Source organism: Scylla paramamosain, chromosome 42 (assembly GCF_035594125.1).
Source record: "Scylla paramamosain isolate STU-SP2022 chromosome 42, ASM3559412v1, whole genome shotgun sequence".
In the NCBI taxonomy this organism is placed as follows: domain Eukaryota; kingdom Metazoa; phylum Arthropoda; class Malacostraca; order Decapoda; family Portunidae; genus Scylla; species Scylla paramamosain.
This window is the reverse complement of record NC_087192.1, coordinates 4,843,584-4,867,500: the sequence shown is the minus strand read 5'-3', so window position 1 is coordinate 4,867,500 and position 23,917 is coordinate 4,843,584. Positions and strand designations below refer to the sequence as shown.

Sequence of the window (23,917 nt, the reverse complement as noted above, 5' to 3'; positions counted from 1 at the left end):
GGTACAGACAGCCTTGGTATAGAGTGCTTGATGAACTTTTCGCTTTATTAAAATTTTTGCAGCGTGCACTCTGACCTTCAATGCACGCGCAACTCTGCCTCGCGTGTCTCGTATGACAGAGCGTGTGGGTTTATTAAGTAATGTGTTTCTTCAGTTGCTAAGAGGAAAAACACTGAGGCGGCTTGAAGTTTTATTTTTACGGCAGCAGACGTAGGAGTTTACGAAGCGCTATAAAGGGATGGAAAAGTTTTCATGTTTGTTGATATCATACGGCTTTATAATAACAAATATTATACTAACGAGTGTGAAACAAGTAGGAAAAGAAGCACGTAGCGTTAGATCACTCCGGATATTACTAGTTAGATGGCTGTTATGTTTTATCGCAAGAGCAACGGGAACACTGCATGGCTGGGATGTCTGAGAGGCTGGTTCTTGAGTTATCTGGCTGTATGTCTTATCAGAGAACAATTATGGATCTTTGAGGACGGTAGATGACTGGGCTGTCTGAAAGGCTGGTCCCTGAGTTATGTCTGAATGTCTTGAGAACAACTGTATGGATCTACAGGGAAGTGGACGACTGGGATGTCTGAGAGATTAATTCTTGAGGTATCTGTCTGTATATCTTATCACTAAAAAAAAAACTGCATGTATTTGAGGGGACGGTTGGGATGTCTGAGAGGCGAGATTCATGTTTTAGGTGACTATTATGTCTCACCACTAGGAGATAACACTATAAATCTGGAAGGGCGGTGGAAGCTGGGATGTCTGAGGGGAACTGGAAGTGTGGAGGTGGTATCGAACTAAAGGTGAAGCGGCACTAGAGAGGAGAATGAACTTGTAACCTTACGCCGCGTTGCCCTTTATCAGCACCTAACAGCTTTCTAACGTTAAGAGATAAGGACTGGGCTCATCCTGGTGGCGGTGTGGCAAGGGCGGCAAGGGCAACAGGGACGACCAAGGTGACAAGTGCCATGCAACTCCCCGTGCCAAGCTAGCATCAGAGGGCGTGCCAGTGCCAGAATGTTGCGCCAGGAAAATAGCTACTGCTTAGAAACCTGAAGGAGAGAGAGAGAGAGAGAGAGAGAGAGAGAGAGAGAGAGAGAGAGAGTCATGGGAGTCTGCTGCAGAAGTTGATTAAGAGAGAGAGAGAGAGAGAGAGAGAGAGTCATGGGAGTCTGCTGCAGAAGTTGATTCAGAGAGAGAGAGAGAGAGAGAGAGAGAGAGAGTCATGGAAGTCTGCTGCAGAGGTTACATGATTCAGAGAGAGAGAGAGAGAGAGAGAGAGAGAGAGAGAGAGAGAGAGAGAGAGAGAGAGAGAGAGAGAGAGAGATTTTCAGAGGTCGTAGGGGTTACAGGTTTTCAAGGACTGCAGGAAGGACAAAGAGAGAGAGAGAGAGAGAGAGAGAGAGAGAGAGAGAGAGAGAGAGAGAGAGAGAGAGAGAGAGAGAGAGAGAGAGGTCATATAGGAGTCACAGAGAGTCCTTCAGGGGAGACTGTGTTTCAGAGGTTATAGGAGTCATGCCCTTTGTGCGTGATAGACTGTATCTTGAACACACACACACACACACACACACACACGTGGAGGCGATCGATGGCGCCCGTCTGTCTGCCACGTATCTTACTCCCCCAATTAAACATACACACACACACACACACACACACACACGGAAAGAAGGAATCAAGCAAACACATGCCTAGAGGAGCCAGTGCTGCATAGTGAATATTTTTGTGTTACTTAAAATTCGTTGCACGCATAAGTTAAAAATAGCTCTCCGAAGTGTGTGTGTGTGTGTGTGTGTGTGTGTGTGTGTGTGTGTTACGAATGAGTGCCATTTAACTGACCAAAACGTATGGTTCTCTATCTGAGAAAGTACACGCACTCGTGCACTTTTTCAGAGAGAGCACCAGGAAACGTCCAGTTTCATACGTTTCACACACACACACACACACACACACACACACGTTCCCAGCTTAGTGGTTCCATCCTTGCCTTTCACTGGACATCCTGAGGTTCTTGCCCCGCTCAGGATGTCAAAAGCAGACAGGCAGCACCTATTCTGTCTGAGTAAAACGATGGGGTGTCTAGTGTGAGGCAGGTCTCTGCCTTGCCAGTTGATCGAACTATAATTACATCCTCTAATTTTTCACTGGCATGGTATTGCTGGCTAGCATGAGGCAAGCACGTGAACACACACACACACACACACACACACACACACACACACACACACACAGACGTGTGCGTAAGTTCTTAAAATTTAATGGTGAAAGGATGAAAATTCTTAGTACATTTGTAACACACACACACACACACACACACACACACACTTGTTCGTAAGATCTTTAAATTTAATGGTGAAACCATGAAAATTGTTAGTACATTTGTAACACGCACAAACGGAGGGGGAGGCTGCTCCAAGTCTAGGAGCACCACCAAGACATATTGGGCCACACGCAGTCGCAGTGTCTGGCGTTGGCCTGCGAGTGATGCAATCTTCTCAACGTTTCCAGATTATGATGAAACCCTCACCCCCTTCCCGTTCTCTCCCCGTTCTTTATATCTCCTCTTCTCTTGGCGGCCTACGACACTTCGAATGATGCAATGTGTACAAAACTCGCATACGCCACACAAAAGCTCGTCTTTAAAACTAGAGCAAATAAATGCCCCACTAAAAGAATAAACTAATAGTGGTACTTGAATGCAGGATTGTGGTGATAAGATATAAAAAGGTGCTGAATACAACTGTTATTTATTGTGTAGTAGAATCTGGCATTTATCAAACGCCAAGTCGGACGGTCCTCGTGAGGTTTTGAAACGAGGCTTCATTAAAGAACAAGCCACTGTTGTAGGGCGTGCAAATACTTTGTCCGTTCTTGAAATTTTCTGACGAGAGATTGAAATTTTATAGGTGACATTGTTCTGGAGACATTTGGTAATCTTTGACCTTGGTGAGCCGTCTGGTGAGCCGCAGCGTACGTTCAGTGGCTCCCCAGCCTCTGTTATATAGTGTTGTGACCTGTTATTGATGAAGAAACTCTTACGCCTTTTGTCTGTGAACGACCGCGCCCCAAGGCGTGCTCGCCATACCCAGGCCCTGCCATCCCCTCGCGCCTGTGGAGGTGCTGAAGAAGGCATCTCTGTCAGTGGTTGCAGCGCTGCGTGTGGCCGGTCTTCCCCGTGTCCCAGCTTAGGTGCCCGTTGGATCTGTACTCGTCTGTACATCCTTGCCCAGAGGCTTGTGGAGTCACAGAAGTAAACATCGTAACGAGACTAAGACATCGCGATCCCTCGGTAAGCAAAGCGCAGACCATCATGGTGGGGCCAAAGTGCAGGTCACCGGTAGCTTCATTCAAGACGCCAAACCTTAATTCATCCCATATTTTTAATGTTTAACTTTGGGATTTGATATACGCTTATTTAAAGTGATTTTGCCTACTTAAACACACACACACACACACACACACACACACACACACACACACACACACACACACACACACACACACACACACACACACACACACACACACACACACACACACACACACACACACACACACACACACCTTTTTTCCGGGAATATTTCTGTTACATAAGAACACTATAAGCTTTGTCGTCCCACCTGCAGTACTTTACCTGAACAAGCTGCCCTTGAACGATAGGGATATTTATCAAACTGGACGACCCCCTTCAGGTAACTCATCTCCCCACCCCCACCGCTTCACACCTGGGTTTGAGGTGGCGGCAGTCACATTGAGGACTCGTGTGTGTCGTGAGGTTTGAGGGCAGTCATTTTGTGCTTATAACTTATTATTGATCCACAAGATAAATGAAGCGATCCTAGAGACCAGGGAGGATATGTAAGCATACATTTTAAAGCTTCAATCGTCGTTTCTTTTCTCTTCTTCACGAGGAAGGCGCAAATATGCAATAAATCATGCAACTCGAATTTTATTAAAGTAAAACATTGTGAAACTTTAAGATGCAGGAGACATCAGAGGTTAGAGGAAAGAGAGGCGGAGTCACTGAGGACGACGGAGTGACGCGGGCCAGTTTATTTTTCTTACCAGCCTATACTGTACTGCTTCAGGGCAGAGACTTCTTCCAGTGGCTAGCAGGAAGGTGTGGTTAAGCCTCATACATCACTTTAGGTTAGAGCCTCTTGCCGGCGTCGAGTGGTATTTACAGGCCATGGGTTGGGAAACAGGGAGGCTGTATGGGCAGGGAGGGAGAGGGGCCGCCACGCAGCCTGCTTGCCGGGCGGACATTCACCAAGGCCCTTGTGTATAGAAAGCGTTTGAGCTGCTGGTCATACAAAGCTTTGGTCATGTCTTTGTAGAAATAGGGCAGGCGAATGAGGGGCAGCGAGGACAAGTGTTGGAGGGTTGATACAAGACACCCTAAGCCAACGTAGCGAGGTATATGGCTTAACCATCCCCTACCTTTGTTCTGCAGCGGACTCGTACGTAGGCTGAGAGAGAGAGAGAGAGAGAGAGAGAGAGAGAGAGAGAGAGAGAGAGAGAGAGAGAGAGAGAGAGAGAGAGAGAGACGTTGTTTGTTCCCTCATGTTGGCCTCATGTCCTTACCTAGGGTCACAGTCACCCTCACCAATGTCATGCCTTTAGTCTTCAGGGCATGCTCTTCTTTGCCAGCCACTCTTCTAAATATAGCTGCCCTGACAGCTCGGTGCAGGGCGAGGAGAGGCTGGTAAAGGTACAGTGTGTGTGTGTGTATGTGTTGCAACGTTGGTAAGGGCGGGTCTACAAACGAACGAACAATGTTAGCCTTTGTGTGTGTGTGTGTGTGTTTGTGTGTGTGTGTGTGTGTGTACTTGGTTGTGCTTTATGGGAAAAGAGCTATGATGGTGCTGTGTGTCATTAGGAGAAAACAAAATCGGTAAAGATAAAAAAAAAAAAGTAAAGTAAAATAAATAAAATAAATAGTTGGCAGATGATTGAGTAGTGACGTCACGCGCGTCAGCCACACCGGATGTAAATTTTCACTACTGAGTAATGTGCTGGCGACTGTCTGTCACTTTGATATGTTTATATATTTTCCGCATTCTCCCACCGCTTGGTTAGGACATCTTAAGAGAATTGCACGATCACATGACTGTTGTTTGCCTCATGTCGTTGGATATTATAAGAGTGTAGGTGATAAGACGGAAAGACCTTATTAAAGTGGACATATGACAAAGGAATAAGCGAAAAAATGGCACAAGACAGAAATAACTGAAAAAAGTTAATTAAAAAACGGCGAACCCGGATAGGGACTTAAGCTGGGAAGGAAAATAATAATAATAATAATAATAATAATAATAATAATAATAATAATAATAATAATAATAATAATAATAGAGTAGGTGACATATGCCGTCCTGCGTGATTGTGCTTGCTACTCCTGCCTGCAGCCATCGAGGGCACGAGGAGGCTGACACACACTGGACAGTCGACATAGCACACCAGGATATAGAGAGCGAGAAACGACTAACAAGTATTTATAACACTTGCTTGTTAACGTGCATAAGCGATATTCATGTGTGAGAAACTGTAGATCATTCAGTCCACGTGCCGGGTCAGAATGAAATACGCAAGTCCGTTTATGTCAAGTCTGACAACTGGCATCTTGATGTGAGGTACACACACACACACACACACACACACACACACAAAAAAAAAAAAAAAAAAGAAAAAGAAAAAAAAAAAAAGAAATTTGATTTTACTTTCCACTTTCATAGAAATAATAAACATTGGTCGGTTGTTGCATTGCTAGTATTTAATAGCGGTAAATATATATATATATATATATATATATATATATATATATATATATATATATATATATATATATATATATATATATATATATATATATATATATATATATATCGTTTCTTGTAAGGACTATGACAACTACCTCCTTCACAATAGCATTGTTTTGTACATCTTAAATAGTAATTAAGTATATTTATATATGAAACTCGCCTGAAAAATAGCTTTCATAAGAATAAAACAAGACAGGCATGACTTTAGCGCGTCCATTAGTGGTAGCCCCTCATGATGAGAACCCTGTGGTGCCTCTGTACATACACTGCCACACAACCGGCTTTCCTGGTTATGACCTAAACTCAGTTCCTCCTCTTTCCTCGTAGCACGTATCATGGGTTAAACCAGCCGTTATTGCATTTCACTAGGAACTTGTAGTGTTGTAAGTACACTAAAACGTGTGGTTGGCGGGGGGTGGGGGGATGGATCCCATGGCAGGCTGGCGGGACATCCTGCCGTGGGGCGCCTCAAGTTTCCACAAGCCCAGCAGACCGAGAACATTTCATGACTCGTCCCGTGCATCTCGGCACGTACGCAGAGACCACGTCATTCCCCGGGCACTAGGTAATGTTCGTCTAGGTTAAAGTCAAGGACCAGCCATGATGTCTGGCTTCTTACCGCACGGACTATTCAAGTGTACAATGTAGACGGGATAAAGTATTGACATTCATTCTTTTAATACGTAATGTAATGGCAAATATATCAGATTAGTGTCGCTACAGCTTCCCTTGAAATTGTTTTTTTCCACCTTTCTTGCCCATCCTTACCTTGGCCTCGCTGTTCCTTTGTACTCAAAAAGGTGCTTTTTGTTCAATAAGGAGTCATTCCAGGTTCATTTTTAGATTACTTCGGTATACTACGCTTATTCATGAGGTGTTCGCGAGATTCCCGGACATTTATTGGATTACGTTTTTGCATATGAAACATCACGCGTATTTAATTGTACTAAACTTCTTTTTTCTTTAAGTATTATACGGTCTAGGAAACAGGTGAGCCAGTTTTTAACCGGTATTCGTTTCGAGGCCACACGGCGCCACTCAGCTTGTCTCGCTTCGGTAATATCGAGATCCCGAGTCCACGGAGGCCCAGACAGGACCGCTTTAATTCATTTTAGACAATGGTGGGTTTGGCTTTCGGCCGTGTTCTTTGTTACGAGAAGACACGCGTACACCACAGCAACGAAATGCTTCAGGTGGGGCCCTGTGTGTTGTGTGGTGATGGTGGTGGTGTAGCATGGAAATGAATGTTACGTATGACCAGCACATTGTCTCATAGTTTATCGTAGGTAGGACATTCAGGCGGTCTGCAGCAAGGTATTTCATGGTCAAAGGGTAGCATTGTGGATAGGTAATGAAATAATAGTAAAGGTGTTTAGCTTTCCAGTTGAGTTTCTTTATTTTTCAACATGGTCTTTATTTTTTCAACATGTGGTGGGGATGTTGATTGATCAGTTTGATTTTTTATTTTTTCAGCACGTGGCAAGTATGTTGATTGATAAATTTGATTAGTGGACCTTCCCCAACCAATTTCGAGAACACTTTGTTGTTATAAATTTTGATTTCTTACTTGAATTAGTGCAATATAATGGAATTGTATGCCTCATGCAAGCTATTTACTGCTGTTCTGGACAATGCAACCCATGCAATTATAACCATTTACTAATTTTATATCTGTCAAGCACAATAGTACCTAGAATGCTCTCAGCCCTAATTATATGTTTGACTAGTTTCACTGAGAAGGTAAAAAAAAAAAAAAAGCATGGATATAAGATGGTTCATTGAAAATCTTAGTTCATTGACCATGCTTTACCCCTTTTTCGTTATAATTTATTACAATTGTCATAATATTGGGAACAGATGGTTCTGTGTTAGGGTGTTGGACTTGAAAGGCTGTGAATTTGATCCCCACACATGATATTTGCTTTGGCCAGAGAACAAAGAAGTGATACTTTCATAACCCTGGCCCATCACCATCATGCAGCCAGCTCTACCATAGTGCACCCTCTGTTGGCAAGTCACTCATCCTTCCAAAATTAGTAGAATCATTGATTTACTGCTGGTGGCCATAGTGGTTTTCAGTATTTTCATACTAGATTCCCTTTTTTGTCTGCTTTTGATGACACTATTGATTCCATTGGTAGTTGACAAAGGCCATCCCTTGCCAGGCTGACACTTGTACTTCTGAGGCTTGTCTTAATGCTTTTCCAGACTACTGCTGAATAGCTTTGTTACACCAGAGATGCACAGAGCAGATTTTGGTCTTGCATCCATTCATTGTTTGGCACTTGGCATATTTGTTGTAGTGTTTCCACAGTATTCCCTCATATGCAAGAGTGGCAAATTTTTGCGTGCTTGGCATTTCCATAGATGCAAGTTTTTTTCAAATTACTCATTATTATTTTTTTTCACAGCAACTGCAAGGATGGCATCTTTAACTGACCAACTCATGGCAGAGGTGCAGCCAGCGCTGACCACCTCTGGTGGGAAGGTAACCGTGGTGGGTGTGGGTCAAGTGGGCATGGCTTGTGCCTTCTCTCTGCTGACACAACACATTTGCTCTGAGCTGGCGCTGGTGGATGTGATGCCTGACAAGCTGCGTGGTGAGATGATGGACCTGCAGCACGGCCTGACATTCCTCAGGTACAGTGAAGTTTTTCTACCATGCCTTTTCATGCACCACACTTCCTTTTTTCCAGTTTGTTGTTTCTTGATAGTGCCTGTTTTACATCTCTTACATTTTATATACTAGTTGATTTTACTTGATCCACCTTAACTTGTGCTTTTGGATTAGTACTTCATGACTTGTTTTTTAGTATTTTAGCTCACCCATTCACATGTTACTTTCCACAGCATTGACACTCACATACCTGTTGTGGAATGAGCTGCCTGTCAGCAACAAATCATTGTTCTTCCTATGCATTCTTCCTTGGGAACAAAATATTACATAAAAATGTATTGGTGAGAAGTGGGAAGGAAGAAATTATTCATATATTGTGAAAGTTCAAACACTTACTGTGCAAAGCCTTCATATACTTTAATCATCTTGTAACTGTTGGTTAAATTGTACCCAGTCAGTCTTGATATTAAAAATGAGGGATTTTTGTCTTGTATTTTTCAGGAATGTGAAGATTGAGGCCAGCACTGACTATGCTTGCTCTGCTGGCTCCCGCCTATGCATCGTGACGGCTGGTGCTCGCCAGAGGGAGGGGGAGTCCCGCCTCTCTCTGGTGCAGCGTAATGTTGACATCTTCAAGGGCATCATTCCCAACCTTGTGAAGCATTCCCCTAACTGCATTCTTCTGGTTGTTTCCAATCCTGGTATGTAGAACTTTCTTAAGATCTTGTGTACTAAATAAACCTAATGATAATTTTTCTGAAGGACTTTGTCAGTACAAACTCAGATATTATTCTGAAAGTTTCTGTGCATCATTGTTTAGAGCATTATGTGAAATATATTTTGTATGATCTTAACGAAAATGGAGTTTGCTCTTATGTACGTTGGCAGTGTAATTATGAAGTAGGTAATTATATTATTTTTTTTTTTATGAATGGAAAAATAAATAAACATAGCTTGTTACACAGGATATCTACTTAAATGTTTGGTTTGATGTTACTGAAGTTATTGTTGTATATGTAGACTCATTGAATTGAAAGATTTTTCAGTGATTTTAATTTAATTTAATTCTTTTGCAGTGGATATCATGACATATGTGACATGGAAACTTTCTGGTCTGCCCAAGAACCGTGTGATCGGATCTGGCACCAACCTGGACTCTTCCAGGTTCCGCTTCCACCTTTCACAGAAGCTTAATGTTGCTCCATCCTCCTGCCACGGATGGATTATTGGTGAACACGGAGACTCCTCAGGTAAGGATACAGGCTTGGCACCAAAATTTGCTCTATATTCAAAGGAAATACATGAAATTGAAAATTTTATGAAGGTACTTAGTGAATAGGCCTGAAGTGGTAGAAATGGTCATTCTTATATGCTATCACACCTACCGACAACAATACCATACATCCTTGCTGTTTTGTTTGCAGTGCCAGTATGGTCAGGTGTGAACATTGCTGGTGTGCGCCTGAGGGACCTGAACCCCCTGGTGGGCACTGCTGAGGACCCAGAGAAGTACAATGAAATGCACAAGGAAGTGGTCAACAGGTACTGTTTTGTGTGCTGCTTTTTAGTAGTCAGTTATATTTTGAAAATCTTTTTTATCTAATTTATTTCAGTGTTTTTTGTTAGTACTTGGTGTGTTAAAGAACATGAACGAATGATTCAAAGTAATTGATGAAGTATTTTTATATCTTTAGAATGCATATTTTACTAGACAGTACTTAGTGTGTTTTAATTAAACATATGTTTGGATGCCTCATGATGTGCTAGATTATCATGTTGGTGTCATCGTAATGTACTTTCATATGTTTGTTAATTTTTTGATTGAATGTTGAATTACCCTGACCATCTTGTCTCCTGCTGTTGGTGATGTTCGGGTGATCCACCACCCACTCACTTGTAACAGCTCTTTTGTTTTTTAATGTAATTATTTTTTTGCTCATGTTTAGTTTTTTGCACTTGCACTTTGCAAAGAAAGCAGCCATTAACGTTGTGCTATAAAACAAAATAATCACAAGCTACATCTTAAAATGGTTGTTGGGAGAGAAAGACATTATCCTTGAAGATTATTTTAGCTGTTGAAATGTTTGAGTTATAGTAATATACTGAGTCAGTGCTACATGTACTTTATGAATGGGAAAAAGAGCATGTCTGTGTGCTATGGTGCTTGGGACTCACCATAAGTTAATCACTTCTTTCTGCAGTTTATGTTAATTTAGTACAAGACGTCAGCTTGACTTATTTTTCTTAACTAATGAGGTTATTGGTACTAAAGGTTTCCCTACAGTAGTCTTTTAAAGTGTTGCCACAGATGCTGGAAGAATGGTAGTGAATTCAAGTCAGGTTAATTTATGAGGAATACCACACCAAATAACACAGTACATGCTAATCCTGTAGGTTCTGTAATGTTTGCTCAGTGCATTTAGGATATCACTGAGGAATCCAAACAAAAATAGCAAATTTCCAGCACATCATCACTAGTGGTCTGTATTTTTATGACATCTTTTAACTTCACCATAATGTTGATCTCCCCACTTAGTAAAAGACAGGTAAGGTCATGGGGATGGCAGCTTTACATTTTTTGGTCTTTTGTGTTGACATTCTCCACTCCTGTACATCTCTTGGTTGTTTTAATCTTGGAAAAAAAATAATAAATTAATAAATAATAAGTAAATAAATAGAAAAAAATGAAAAAAAAAAAAAAAAAACATTAAGTGTGACTGTCTAACAGTTTTTTGCTGATATACACTTAAAAAAATGATGGAATAATATTATCTCTTTCACACTAAATTCATAAGCTTAAAAAACTACTTACAGTCTTGTGGCTTTTATATTTCACTTAATTTGAAGCCTTTCTTATTGATTATGATTGACCTTGTGTGCATAAAACTGTTAGGAATGGAGATGAGAAGGATACATCACTTATGACACTTGTGTTTGTATCTTATAGGTAAAAAAAAAAAAAAAAGAAAAAGAAAAAGAAAAGAAAAAGAAAAGGGTATGTTTTGTGTATACGAGTGGAGAATGAATTCTTTGCATGCCACAAAGAATGTTGATACTACACAGGTTATTTTATAGTTAGGTTTCAGCTTATTACTAACTCCTAAACAAAATCATAGCCATGAAAGTGCTTACTTCAAGGTATGTTTTTTCCCTGAGTGTCACTTTTTGGTAGTGTAGTTAAGCTTTGGATTTTCTGCTGATTCCTTGTTTTTATTTTCAATAATCACTTTATTTTTTTATTTTTAGTATTTGATGTCTGTTTGCATGCATTGTAATAATGAAATAGAAACTTGCAAATTATCATTTAAAAATTTCCACCATTTTGCTTTTGGTAGACTGACGTGGCCTGGCTATATGCCCTTTGGTGGAGTTAGCAGAGTGTTTGCTGAATGTCATAAATAAAAAAAAAAAAAAAAAGACGGGACAGAGTAAGGGGACCAGGACCCTCTCCTTTATATTTTTTTTCTTACAGTGTAACAAGGCAAGGCTATCCTCTTGGAGGACAGCAGCCTGGCATATAGACAGATTGATAGATTTTGATATGACTTTAAAGCTGCATAAAAAATCAAAGATTTGAAATTTTAATTTAAGTGACATGTATTTACATTTAGAACATAAAAATAATGTCTTGATATCCTATTACATCTCAGACTAACATGTAGACGGTTAGAGGATAGACTTAGAGAGACATGAGATGAGGCTCTGAAGAATAAAGGAAAGAAAGGCATTGATATATGTTGCACATTAACTGTGTATTGGCAGGGTGTTGTCAGGTGACCAAGACCAACCATGTTAACATGGATGTTGCATTTCAAAACATTAGTGATGATTGAAAGAAAGGCGTAAAGAATCAGTCTCAGTGTAAGACTGATATGCTATTAAATATTTATTGCATTATATTAACAGTTTAGTTAAGAAGCCTGCTCATTAAAATTGTTTATTGCATGTTGTTATTTAGGATATGAAATTTACCACTAATATTTATACTGATAATGTAGCATATTCTTATGTGCAATTTTGCACAAACAAGTAAATAAATAGACAATATTAATAAAGAAAAAATAAATAAAGGGAATGGCTAAAATCACTGTTTAATAAAATAATTTCTTGATCTTAAGCACATAGCATGCATTTTTTTTTTTTTTTTTTTAAGTTGTAGTAATAACTTCATGCTTTTATATTTACTTTAAAGATTGCATACCACCACTGTCAGCTACAAGGAATGAGTGATGCTTCTTTCATGCTTTTAAAATATCTTATTTGCTGTCAATATCCTGCATAGCTACAACAGTATATTTTGCCTTATATCTAAATTGCATTTTTAGTGATTTTTCTTTTTTCTTATTATTTTGTCATTTTGTCATTGTTTGGTGAAGTATTGATATTGTGTATTAGCAGAATATATATGCATTTTCTTCAAAATTAATGATAAGTTTTAAGTAGTTTTTGTTTGATACAAAAGTATAATCAAACTGATGAAAAGTCAGGTATTATTATTCTGTATAAATTCAAAATAAGGCATTGAGCAAAATGAAAAGTATAAGCAATGCAGATAATGAAACAAATTTTAACTATCAGACTTTTAAACATTGAGTACATGTATGGTCAAATTCCTGTTCATGTTCACGAATCAAACAGTATCATTGTCTTGGTAAGGACATCCATATAATTAATTTAATGAATTCCAACTGTGTAGTTTTTAAAAAGTTATCTTCATGTGGATACCAGACAGTCACCAATGCATATTTGATTGAAGGAAAATTCCCAAATAGATAATCTACTACCAGATCATCAGAAGGAGCCAACAAGGAATTTCTAAATTTCCTGTGCTTGTGAGCAGCCTCAGCTAATTTTAATGAATGAGTATAGAGAAAAATAGAGATTCTCATCTCTGAAATACATATCTAAACCTTTCTGGTAAATCATAAATTGTCTTACAAAGGGACCTTTTTTCACTCATATGTATAATAAATTTTGATGTGGCATTGCTTTGCTAATTACTAGCATAAATTACAGGAATATGACTATACAGTTTTGCCGTGTAAAATCTCTCTTGATATGGATAATGTAATAATTTTACAATAATCTTGCTATCCTCCTTCCTGTTGTAGAAACCTTTTCAGTGTTATTTATGCACTTTGAAAGATGTGTGAGGAGCCTTGATACAGCAGCCTCTAGTGTGCTGCACCCTTAAATTCTCTCATTCCCTTGCCAGTAACACCTTCCGGTAACCACCAGTAAAACTGAAAATTACACCAATATTCTTTTCATCATGGGGGTGATTATGATAATTTTCAGGAACAGTAGTTTGAAGTAAAGCTAGGGACTCGATAACCAAGCTGCACACATCTATTGATTTTACTTGGCTGCCATTGGTTGATAAAGACAGACCCATGAATGTGTGAAACTTTAAAACTGATGACAAAATTATGTACTTCACAATCTCATACGAAACCTTGCATGCATTAGTCACATACATAACGGATATTATTAATTAGATTTCATAACTTCAGTACTAGTTAAATACATTAATACAAGTTTAACACATATAAGACATACTGCTAATTAGATTTGATGACTTCAGTACAAGTTCATTAAAAGTTAAACATATATATAACATATATTGCTAAATAGATTTAATACCTACAGTATAAGTTAAATATTTACATTAATATTTAACCTGTAGCACACTCAGTCCCAGTAGACAGAGTTTGGAGTATCCATGTACTGCACCATTGAACTTCCTTCCATTAAATTTGTAATATTTGAACAATATTTAACAGAAAAGAAAGGAAAGTAATGTTAGAATTGATTTCACATTGAGACTGTTGCTAACATAATCTTGCATGTCAAGACATTTCTTAAGTGTACCAGCCATTCAGGGTAAAGAGCACCTAATTTATTCCCCCCATTGTAGTTTTAATTAATTTAGTGCTTATAAAAAGAATATTGGAACCTAACTATTGGCTAAGCACTGCAGAAATTAGGTTGACAAAGTTGAGAGATTAATTAATACACATTTTTTACTGTGAAAGTTCTGGCAGATGAGGGAGGCATTACTGGCTTACTTGTGTGCTTTGCTTTGGACTGATCATTGGTGTTACAGTGCGTATGAGATCATCAAACTGAAGGGCTACACCTCCTGGGCCATTGGTCTCTCTGTGGCTTCCCTTGTCTCCTCCATAATGAAGAACACTCGCTCCTGTTATGCAGTCTCAGTTGCTGTGCAGGTGGGTCATTGTGCGTGTGTGTGTGCGCGCGCGCGTGTGTATTCCTAGGTATGTATTTAGATAGGAAAGTCAGTAGCAGGGAGATCTTATTATTAATATTTTCATGTCTTTTTATATATGTGTTGGCTGCTATTTACAGCGCTTATGAAGTGATCAAGCTGAAGGGTTATACATCTTGGGCCATCGGAACTTCATGTAGTGTCCTGTGCAGGTGCATTCTCATGAACCAGAGAAGTATTTTCGCTGTAACGACAAGTGTTAAGGTATTGGAGAATGTGCTGAAGTAACAGGGTAGCTTTTCCATGCCCTACATCCCTCATCTCCTAGTTTTGAATTGATGATTCCTAAGCTGGTAGTATGACTTTCATGTCTTAATATTTTTCAAATGTGCTACTTGCTCTTATGCATTATGTATTTGCTTTATTCATGCTTTTTCTGGAGAGCTTTTGAATTATTGAATTCAGAAAGAGAACACGTGCTTGAAAGACAAAAGTTCATGATACGTGCTCATGGCAGTACAATAATGATTTGATCAGTCTTCAGATCTTGTCAAAGTAAACCAGCTTAAGATAAATTCGTAAATGCATCCTTTGAAAATCTACCAGCACATCAGGAGCTGTCATAAAGTTGGCATTTAATGTGTCTAGCAGATTGTTTCCTTATTGTGGAAAACAAATTGTCAAAAATGTAAAGAAAGGATTGCCATGCTGACAGTGTACCACATAATTATTGGGTTAAATAACTTATGTTGTTGGAAAAGTTGCCCGTAACTGATGTGTTGTTGTTTGTTTTCTGAATATCCACTTTGGACGTTTTCTACTTTTATTGATCCTCATTCCCTGTGCATATGCATTTTGTGACAAAAATTTGCATTGCACTAAATACATTCTTTGCTTCCATTTGTCTCCCCAAAGATTCCCTAAATATGTTTCATTAATACTTGCTAAATTGCCATCATACTGTTCTTTGGAATTAGGCTTTTTTTTTCTTCTTTTTTTTCCCCTGACGGAAAGGAGGATGGCTTGTCGTATTTTAGCAAGAAGGGCAGCTGTGGGTGAGAGCTGTGTAGTAAGCAGGTTTAACAAACAGATCATAGGACAGTGATGAAGAATGAATGTGAGACAATGCCAGATGTTTATGCTATAGGTGCAGTACTGTGCATCCTATCGTCAACAGAGAGAGAGAGAGAGAGAGAGAGAGAGAGAGAGAGAGAGAGAGAGAGATTAAAGCTAATTCTTCCTCCTAAGTAAGTGAGCACTAATGGTCAGTAAATTATAATTTTTAATGAATCTTGAGAAATGGTAAAAGTGTTTATACATTGCAGTAAGATGTGTCAGGAAATTGGGATGATCTTTAGACTTGAGTGGTAGCTTGTTCCATTTCATACAGTGATGCTTTCAGTGTATTTAATGGTTAATACTGGGGATAAGAATGCTTGTGTGAGCAGATGTGAATGTGTGTGTGGATGCCTCATCTTGGCAATTCCTGTCATGGAGGATTTTGTTTGGATATATATGTTTATAAAATATTGTTTATTATTATTATAATTATGATTATTGTAATAATTATTACACAATTTTAGAATATTCTTAAAATATTAAAGGCTGCAGGCCATTAAATGGTCTATTAAAGTCACCTGCTCTAATTCATTCCTCTATAATAATGTGGTACACTTGTGTTGTAGTTGTGCTGTGACTTGGTGTTTAGAGGTGAAGTAGTGTGCATGCACCACAAAATATAATGCTTAAGGGAAAAGGTCTTAGTTATTGTTAAGTGATAAGTTATTAAAAAGTGATGATAATTATCAGTTTAGGGAGTGTGCTGTATTATCTGAGGAAAGATGATGAGTGAAAGATAAGGACTTTTCATAACTTTTTTGCAAAACATCACAGATTGGCAAATGTTTAAGAATTATAATACAGAAACATTTGATTCAACTGCTGTCACATGCATATCCATTACTGTTGTCCTGTTTCACATTTTTATTAATTTAAGTATTTATTATCTTTGTGGTATTGTGTGAGAGGGGTGCACCTAGTGTAGTGTAGTGTAGGTGTGGGTGAAGGCACAGGTTGTCTCTAACGCTGCATATGTCATCAGCACTTGCAGTGACATAGCCATTAGCCTCTCAGTCCATTGCATGCATTCCATTATTTATTTCATCTCCATTTATCATTTATTGTACCTAATTTTATTCCTCTTTGCCTGGTGGATGAAGTGAAGAATTTCTTGATGTGCAAAACAATAATTAGACTCTTCGGTAACACTTGAAGCCTAATCAGACCAGGATTATTTCTCGTAGAAAATCACAAGGACTTAAAAATTATTCAACAATATAAATGTTATGATATTCACTTTGGTAAAACTGAGTTCTGGTAAATTAAGTTTAGCCATTTGAAGACAACAGCAAAGGATTGGATTTTTAAATTGATCTCATTGTATGATCCTGTTGCTCCTGCCTTTTGCATTAATTCTGTGAACAGAATGGGGTTTTATGTGAAAAAGAAAAATACACTGACATGTATGCCTGCAAAATATTTAAATTACTAATGCTGCATTTCATGTAAAAGCAACCTTTCATAAAGAAAAATGGTGGCCATTTTGTATCAACCTTGTAAAACAAAGGAGTCATTAATCACTTTTTGATAAATGAAAGGGAATTCTGTTCTCTCCAGCAGTTACTGAAGTGTCTATACAGATGATTCTTTAGAATTTCTTCCTAAGTTTACATTACTGAATATATATTTGGTATGTTAAGATATTACTATGATATTACTGAGACTGTTAATAGTAAGTTCATCCTGTTGTCTTTTTGGTAAAAAATTGAAGGTTTAGCTGTGTGGCTAAACTTCCATTGGGTGAAAATTCTTTCATAATATAATTCTTGTGATATGCTTTATTGAATTTGTTCATTATTTATGTATATAATATTTAAAGTTATAGAGCTTATGTAGAAGATAGTTATTTACTCATGAAATCTTTCTCTTTGTATGATACTTTTAAGTAGCAACACTGTCTCTTTGTATGATACTTTTAAGTAGCAACACTGACAGCAGACACTTCTGAAACCCCCAAGACCTCTTTTTAGGAGATGTGGAGATTGAAATATCTTGTTGGGAAATACTAAATAGATTTCACTGTGGCTTCTTGGGTCTCTGATTTGAGAGGAAATAAGAGAAATAGAATCTTTCCATCTCACTCTGATTTGAGAGGAAATAAGAGAAATAGAATCTTTCCATCTCACTCATGATATTCAAAGCACTGATGACTTGTGCAGTTATAAAAAGGACGGTCAAAGAACTGCTAGTTGTGATACAAGGTCTGCTTTTTCCCTCCAGTATGGATGATGTAAATGTGTTTGCTGTTGAATCGTGTAAGCATACATAGGAAATGTTTCATTGTAATAATACAGTTTGAATAACTGAATGACACTGCATTGCCTGGAGATAGAACCCTCCAGAGAGTAATCAAGATATCTTAATGCTCTTCAAAGAAGTCCTGTTGGCCAGGTCTTTTGTTACTACAAAATCCAACCATGCAAGCTGCAGATTTTAAGTCTTGATATTATAAGACCTATTCAAAAATCACCTTCCCACTTCATCTGATACATCATGGTTTTAAATGGGAAATATTTTTGTGTTTAAAAATTCGCTAATCAAAGAGCTCTTCACACTGTTGTCTTAATATTAGTATGGTGTCCAAGAAGTTGTAGCCAGTCTGTTAGTATGTATATTGTCCAAGGAGTTGTAGCCAGTCTGATTCTTGTGTCTACATTTTCCAAAGAAGAGAGAGTCTGGGGTGTCAGAAAACTTTTTTTTCTCTTCAAAATACAAATTGCCACCAAATGCTGAAAGTAAAAAAAAGGACACTGGACTGAATTGTTGTAATGAAGATGTTCTTCAGTACGAAGGCCCCATGTTGGCTTCTGACAAATATGTTTAAGTTGGCAGCTTGCACAATGAATGTCAGTTAAATTTAATTTGTTGCTTTAGTAACTATTTAAAATTATATTTGAAATATTGACCATTGGTGAAGAAATATGTACATGGCTAAATTTATATATTTGAAATATTGACCATTGGTGAAGAAATATGTACATGACTAAATTTATGTAAAGAAAAAATATATTTGAGAAGTTTAAGTAAGGACTTCATACAGAAAATGGTTTCAGTAGTGGGTAGAAGCAACATTGCATAGTATTGTGCTCTAACATTAATTTTCTTACTCCAGGGCTATCACACTATTGATAAGGATGTGTTCCTGAGTCTGCCAGTTGTCCTGGGTGAAAATGGCGTCACACACATCATCAAGCAGACTCTCACAGAGGCTGAGATCAAGCAGTTGAAGAGTTCAGCTGACACACTGTGGGATGTGCAGGCTGGCATCAAGTTCTAAGGCTTGTTCTCTTTTAAAGGTTTGTTCAAGAATTGTATCATCACATTTTCATTGGAAATGGTAGTCTTTAGACTTAAGTGGTAACTTGTTCCATTTTATACAGTGAATGGTCTGACTCTATATGGGGAGCAAGTTGGTATAGGCCTAAGGATCAAGATATATCAAGGGATCAAGTCTGTATTGAGGAATGTTTGTGTGTGTGATATTGATTGATTGATCATTCAAAGAGTATCCAACTATCCAGTGAATTAAGGAAAAGAATGTTACATTTGTGGATTTGATATCTCGTGCATTTGTTGTCCACCAGTCCTTCCACTGCCAGAAACCTTTCTGGAGATCTTGTTCTGTCAAAGTTTTTTTAATCTATCCTCAACAGGATGATTGATTCTTAAACATCTATCACTTCACAACCTTCTATCTGATTGCCAGTATAGGTTCCGTCAAGGCCGCTCTACTGGTGATCATCATGTTTTCTTACCGAGTCTTGGTCGTCCTCTTTTTCGAGATTTAGGTGAAACTTTTGCCGTTGCCTTAGACATATCAAAAACTTTTAATAGAATCTGGCACAACACTTTGATTTCCAAACTACCGACTCCTATGGCTTCTATCCTCCTCTGTAACTTCACCTCAAGTTTCCTTTCTGACTGTTCTATTGATGCTGTGGTAGATAGTCACTGTTCTCCTAAATCTATTAACAGGGGTGTTCCTCAGGGTTCTATCCTGTTACCCGCTTTTACACTGATGATACACCACCCTGCCCTTTTCCACATCTTTTCATAGAAGTCCAACCCTTCAGGAAGTAAACAGTTCATGCAGGGAAGCCACAGAATGCTTGATTATGATCTCTCTCAAATTTCTAGTTGGGGCAGAGCAAATTTAGTATTTTTCAGTGCCTTAAAAACTCACTTCCTCCATCTATTGACACAACACAACCTTCCAGACAACTTTCCCCTCTTCTACACTGAACATCCTCGGTCTGTCCTTTACTTATATTCTAAACTTCGTATCTCATCTCCAGCTACAACAGCATCTATGAAGTTAGGCATTCTGAGTTGTCTCTGCCGGTTTTTCTCACCCCCCCAACTGTTAACTCTGTGCAGAGGCCTTATCTGTCCATGGATGGAGCATGTTTCACATGCCTGGAATGTTCCACTCATACTGCTCTTTTAGACAGGATGGAATCAAGTTTTTCATCTTACCAACTTCTCTCCTCTGACTGTCTTCAGCCTCTTTCTCATTGCTGCAATGTTACATCTTTTGCTATCTTCTATAGTTATTTTCATGCCAACTGCTCTTTTGATCTTGCTAGCTGCATGCCCCTCCTCCCCTGGCCTTGCTACACAAAACTTTCTTCTTTCTCTCACTCCTATTCTTTCCACCTCTCTAATGCAAGAGTTAACCAGTATTCCCTCAATCATTCATCCTTTTCTCTGGTAAACTCGAACTCCTTGCCTGCTTTCTGTGACTTTAACTCTTTAAAGAGGAATGTTTCAAGATCCTGTATCTTTTACTAACCCCTTCTCTCTCTTTCTCTCTCTCTCTCTGCTGGTGCCCTTCTTACAATAAAAAAAAAAAAAATACTCCAGTAAATTACTCTTCTTGGCTAACCCAGCTTAAGCAGACTGATAATTTGCAAAATGTCATGATACAGTATCTCATCCTTGTCCATAAAATAAAACTAAATGTGAAGACAGGCAGAGAAAGTGAATCAATGGCAGTGAAAAAAAAAAGGGTTTGGGAGATCCCTTCCACAGTGATTACTCACTCGAATTGATGCCAGATGTGTGAGCACAGTACAACAGCATATTCTTCTGCTTCATGTCTTGAGAAGGGAGCACACTTTACACTGCCATAACTTGATGTGGCAGCCTCCATTATCTAGTGATGTGAATTTGCATGGAATGAAAAGTAAATTAAATTTGTATGAGAATGAAATGGCACCAATTCAGGACTTAAAGTAACTTTGAGTAACTGTGTAAATATAATGGCGAAGGGTCTGAGAAGCATATACATGGTTACTTTGGGTAACTGTGTAAATATAATGGCAAAGGGACTGAGAAGCATATACATGGTTACTTTGAGTAACTGTGTAAATATAATGGTGAAGGGTCTGAACAGAATGATGGGGTCTTGTTAAGAGTTAAATTGTCAAACAAGCAGAAAATATTGCTATGGTTTAAGCATGTAGAGTGGAATGTAAAGCAGATTGGAAAGAGCAGTTGGTAATGATCTGATGTGAGTAATAAGACTAGGAAGACAACCATAAGTGGGATGGGTAGACAGTGTGAAGGGAAGCATTAGATACAAGAAAAATGTCAGTGGCGCAAGAGTAGATACTGGTAGTGGAGACAAGTAGAGGGCAGTGATTGAAAGCATGGGTTGAGATGTAGTCTTCGTAGGAGGTTCTTTGGCATTTGGTCTGATCAGCTGATTGCTTCAAGTGCAGGAAACAGGATGGGTCCCTTGTGGTGCAGTAGAGGCAAACCGGGTCTCACATCAGGTTGTGTTGCAGAACTTGCTGTGCTGATGATTTGCTCACAGTTTGCTGTGGAAGAGGATAGAGTAACAGTGTGGGTTCTCTATACTTGGTGTAACATTTACTGTTTGAAATTCTTTTAACAGAATTTCAGATATCATATTCCATTACATACTATACTGACTGAACTTCATATTTTCAGGAGAGCCAAAGCTGAGCAAGGTTGTCGAGATGATGAAGGGCATGACATTCATGTGGACATACTTTTGTGTAATCTTTCAGCATCTACTTGTCTTTGTAGGGTAATGATTTCTTTCATATATATATATAGCCTAAATGTAAAAAAAAGTAAAAGTCTTAAATGATATTAGTAAATGTTTTCTCAGCAAATTTTATTTTTGCAGCACTTTGCTTTTATGATTGGTGAGAACCTATCTTTGATATGATTGCAACAATATGGAAAACCAGTGGTTTTAATTCTGTTATAAGATTTGGAAAATATTTAGCAAATATTTTAATTCTATTCAGAAGTTAAAAAATATTTTAGCACATCTCAGCAAACTGTGTTTTAATGAGTGAATGACTGCTAATTATTATTGCTGATGAGTCGAGTGAATGACTGCTAATTATTATTGCTGATGAGTCTTGTCAGATTGACTGCTAATTATTATTGCTGGTGAGTCTTGTCAGATGATTCATGTTTAAGGTATGAATGAATGCAGACTATTCCTGACGATGTGCTTCACCATCCAATCTGAATGTTATCAGTAGTATTAAAAAAAAATGTTATATATTCAGCTTACCTGTTGACACCTAAATTTTATTTTTTGACTTACAAGTTATTGGTATCAGAATTATATTTTTTAGATGTGCAAGTGGCAAGCAGGTTTTTGTATCTTAAAAAGGACTTTAGCCTAAAGATATTTCAATACTAGTTTATTCAAAAGTAATGGAGATCAAAGTATATATAATGCATTAAAATCATTGTGTAGCAAAAAATGTTCCTGAACTGGAGAACATCATCATTGTTGGAAGAAGCTGAAATGTGTAGCTGTACTGGAAGCTTATACCAAATGGATGCTGCTTGCATGCTTTTTTTTTTCATCAACAGTGAGAAGTATATGACCCTATGTTGTTACACTTGTAGGATGTGAAGGAAATATACTCTAAGGTTCCTAAATTAAGTATTATTTAACGTCCTTATCACTGTTGCTGATCTGCAAGTGAATTGAAGATTATTTAACATTCCACTGTCACTTTTGCTGAAGTGAGCAAGTCTTTATATAACTTTATAACTTTTTATATAACTTTTATAACTTTACTTGGCCTGTGTACTTCTTAATTAATTTATTATGTACATTAATAATATGTTGATGATACTGTCCATGATAAGAGTTTAAAACCCTGTAGAGAATCTGAGCTACCTTTCTCATGAGAAAGACAGCTTAATATACAGACATATTAAAGATCTATGATTCTGGTATTTGTAATTTGATGGAGAGTGAAAGAAATGAAAGCACACAATAAAATATGATGGAGGAATAAAGTGAATAGCAGAGGTGGTCACACAACACATTCAGATTGTCTGGTAATATATAGAGAGAGAGAATAGGAGAAAGTGAGTTGTTCAGGACATGTAAAGGTAGAGAGGATACTGTAAGTAAGAGGACACTTAAATTTAGGGACAGTGGAAATACTTGTGAGAGATGAGGGATAGGAGATATCAAGGGATGATGTGAGCATGCATATAATATATGGACAGAACAAAGAGCAACTTCAGAGAAATGCTTGGGATGATGCCAAACCAAATTATATTATCATGACAGCCACAACATGAGATATATGCTCATTCTGAATCCACAGTTCCATGCATTGCCTCTTGCCTATACAAGGTGTGATCAACAAGATCAGAGCCATAAGAGGCATCCTTGCTGGGAACTGAATCCTTGACACTGACAAGAAATACAGAACCTTAAGCACTGGGACCATAATGAAAGTCAGGTCCCAAGATAATTTTGTGGGCCTTAACAATTCTGGTCATGACATTAATAACTTCATTGGAAGTGGTCCCAAGTCTCTGATGAATAAATTATATCTTCAGACATTTCTGGGTGTTCTACTCATAAAAATTTGCTTTAACCATCAGTGATATTCTGTCCTTGAAATCTGCATGACTTAAGTTGCAAAAACAGTGTTGTTATAGAAGGATTGCTGCATCATGTCAAGGTTTTCTGCTGATGAATTCCTGAGTTTGATGTAGAATCTGTTTGCTCTCAGCAATTGGACCACAAAAACAAGTACAAGATAGGTTTCAATAATGACAGTGTGATGACACAATAACAGGCAGGATTACTCACTAAAACAATTCTTTGCT

At 38.2% G+C, this 23,917-nt stretch overlaps 1 protein-coding gene across 13 annotated transcripts in view; it reads left to right on the top strand.

Moving 5' to 3' along the window:
• LOC135093176 (L-lactate dehydrogenase-like) overlaps positions 1 to 22,723 on the top strand; it is a 34,954-nt gene extending 12,231 nt beyond the window's left edge. For 6 of the 13 annotated variants that reach the window (XM_063992137.1, XM_063992133.1, XM_063992132.1 and 3 more), the window contains 7 exons: positions 8,237 to 8,465; positions 8,944 to 9,143; positions 9,519 to 9,692; positions 9,867 to 9,984; positions 14,549 to 14,672; positions 18,903 to 19,086; positions 21,746 to 22,723. In XM_063992137.1, coding sequence (XP_063848207.1) covers positions 8,248 to 8,465; positions 8,944 to 9,143; positions 9,519 to 9,692; positions 9,867 to 9,984; positions 14,549 to 14,672; positions 18,903 to 19,067 — 999 coding nt within the window. In that variant the 5' untranslated portion in view covers positions 8,237 to 8,247 and the 3' untranslated portion in view covers positions 19,068 to 19,086; positions 21,746 to 22,723. Of the gene's footprint in view, positions 1 to 2,830; positions 3,293 to 5,355; positions 5,495 to 6,233; positions 6,391 to 6,889; positions 7,019 to 8,236; positions 8,466 to 8,943; positions 9,144 to 9,518; positions 9,693 to 9,866; positions 9,985 to 14,548; positions 14,673 to 14,811; positions 14,936 to 18,902; positions 19,087 to 21,745 lie in introns of those variants that run through there. The other 7 variants (XM_063992135.1, XM_063992134.1, XM_063992131.1 and 4 more) reach the window with 7 other exon arrangements.
• Positions 22,724 to 23,917: the final 1,194 nt, after the last annotated feature.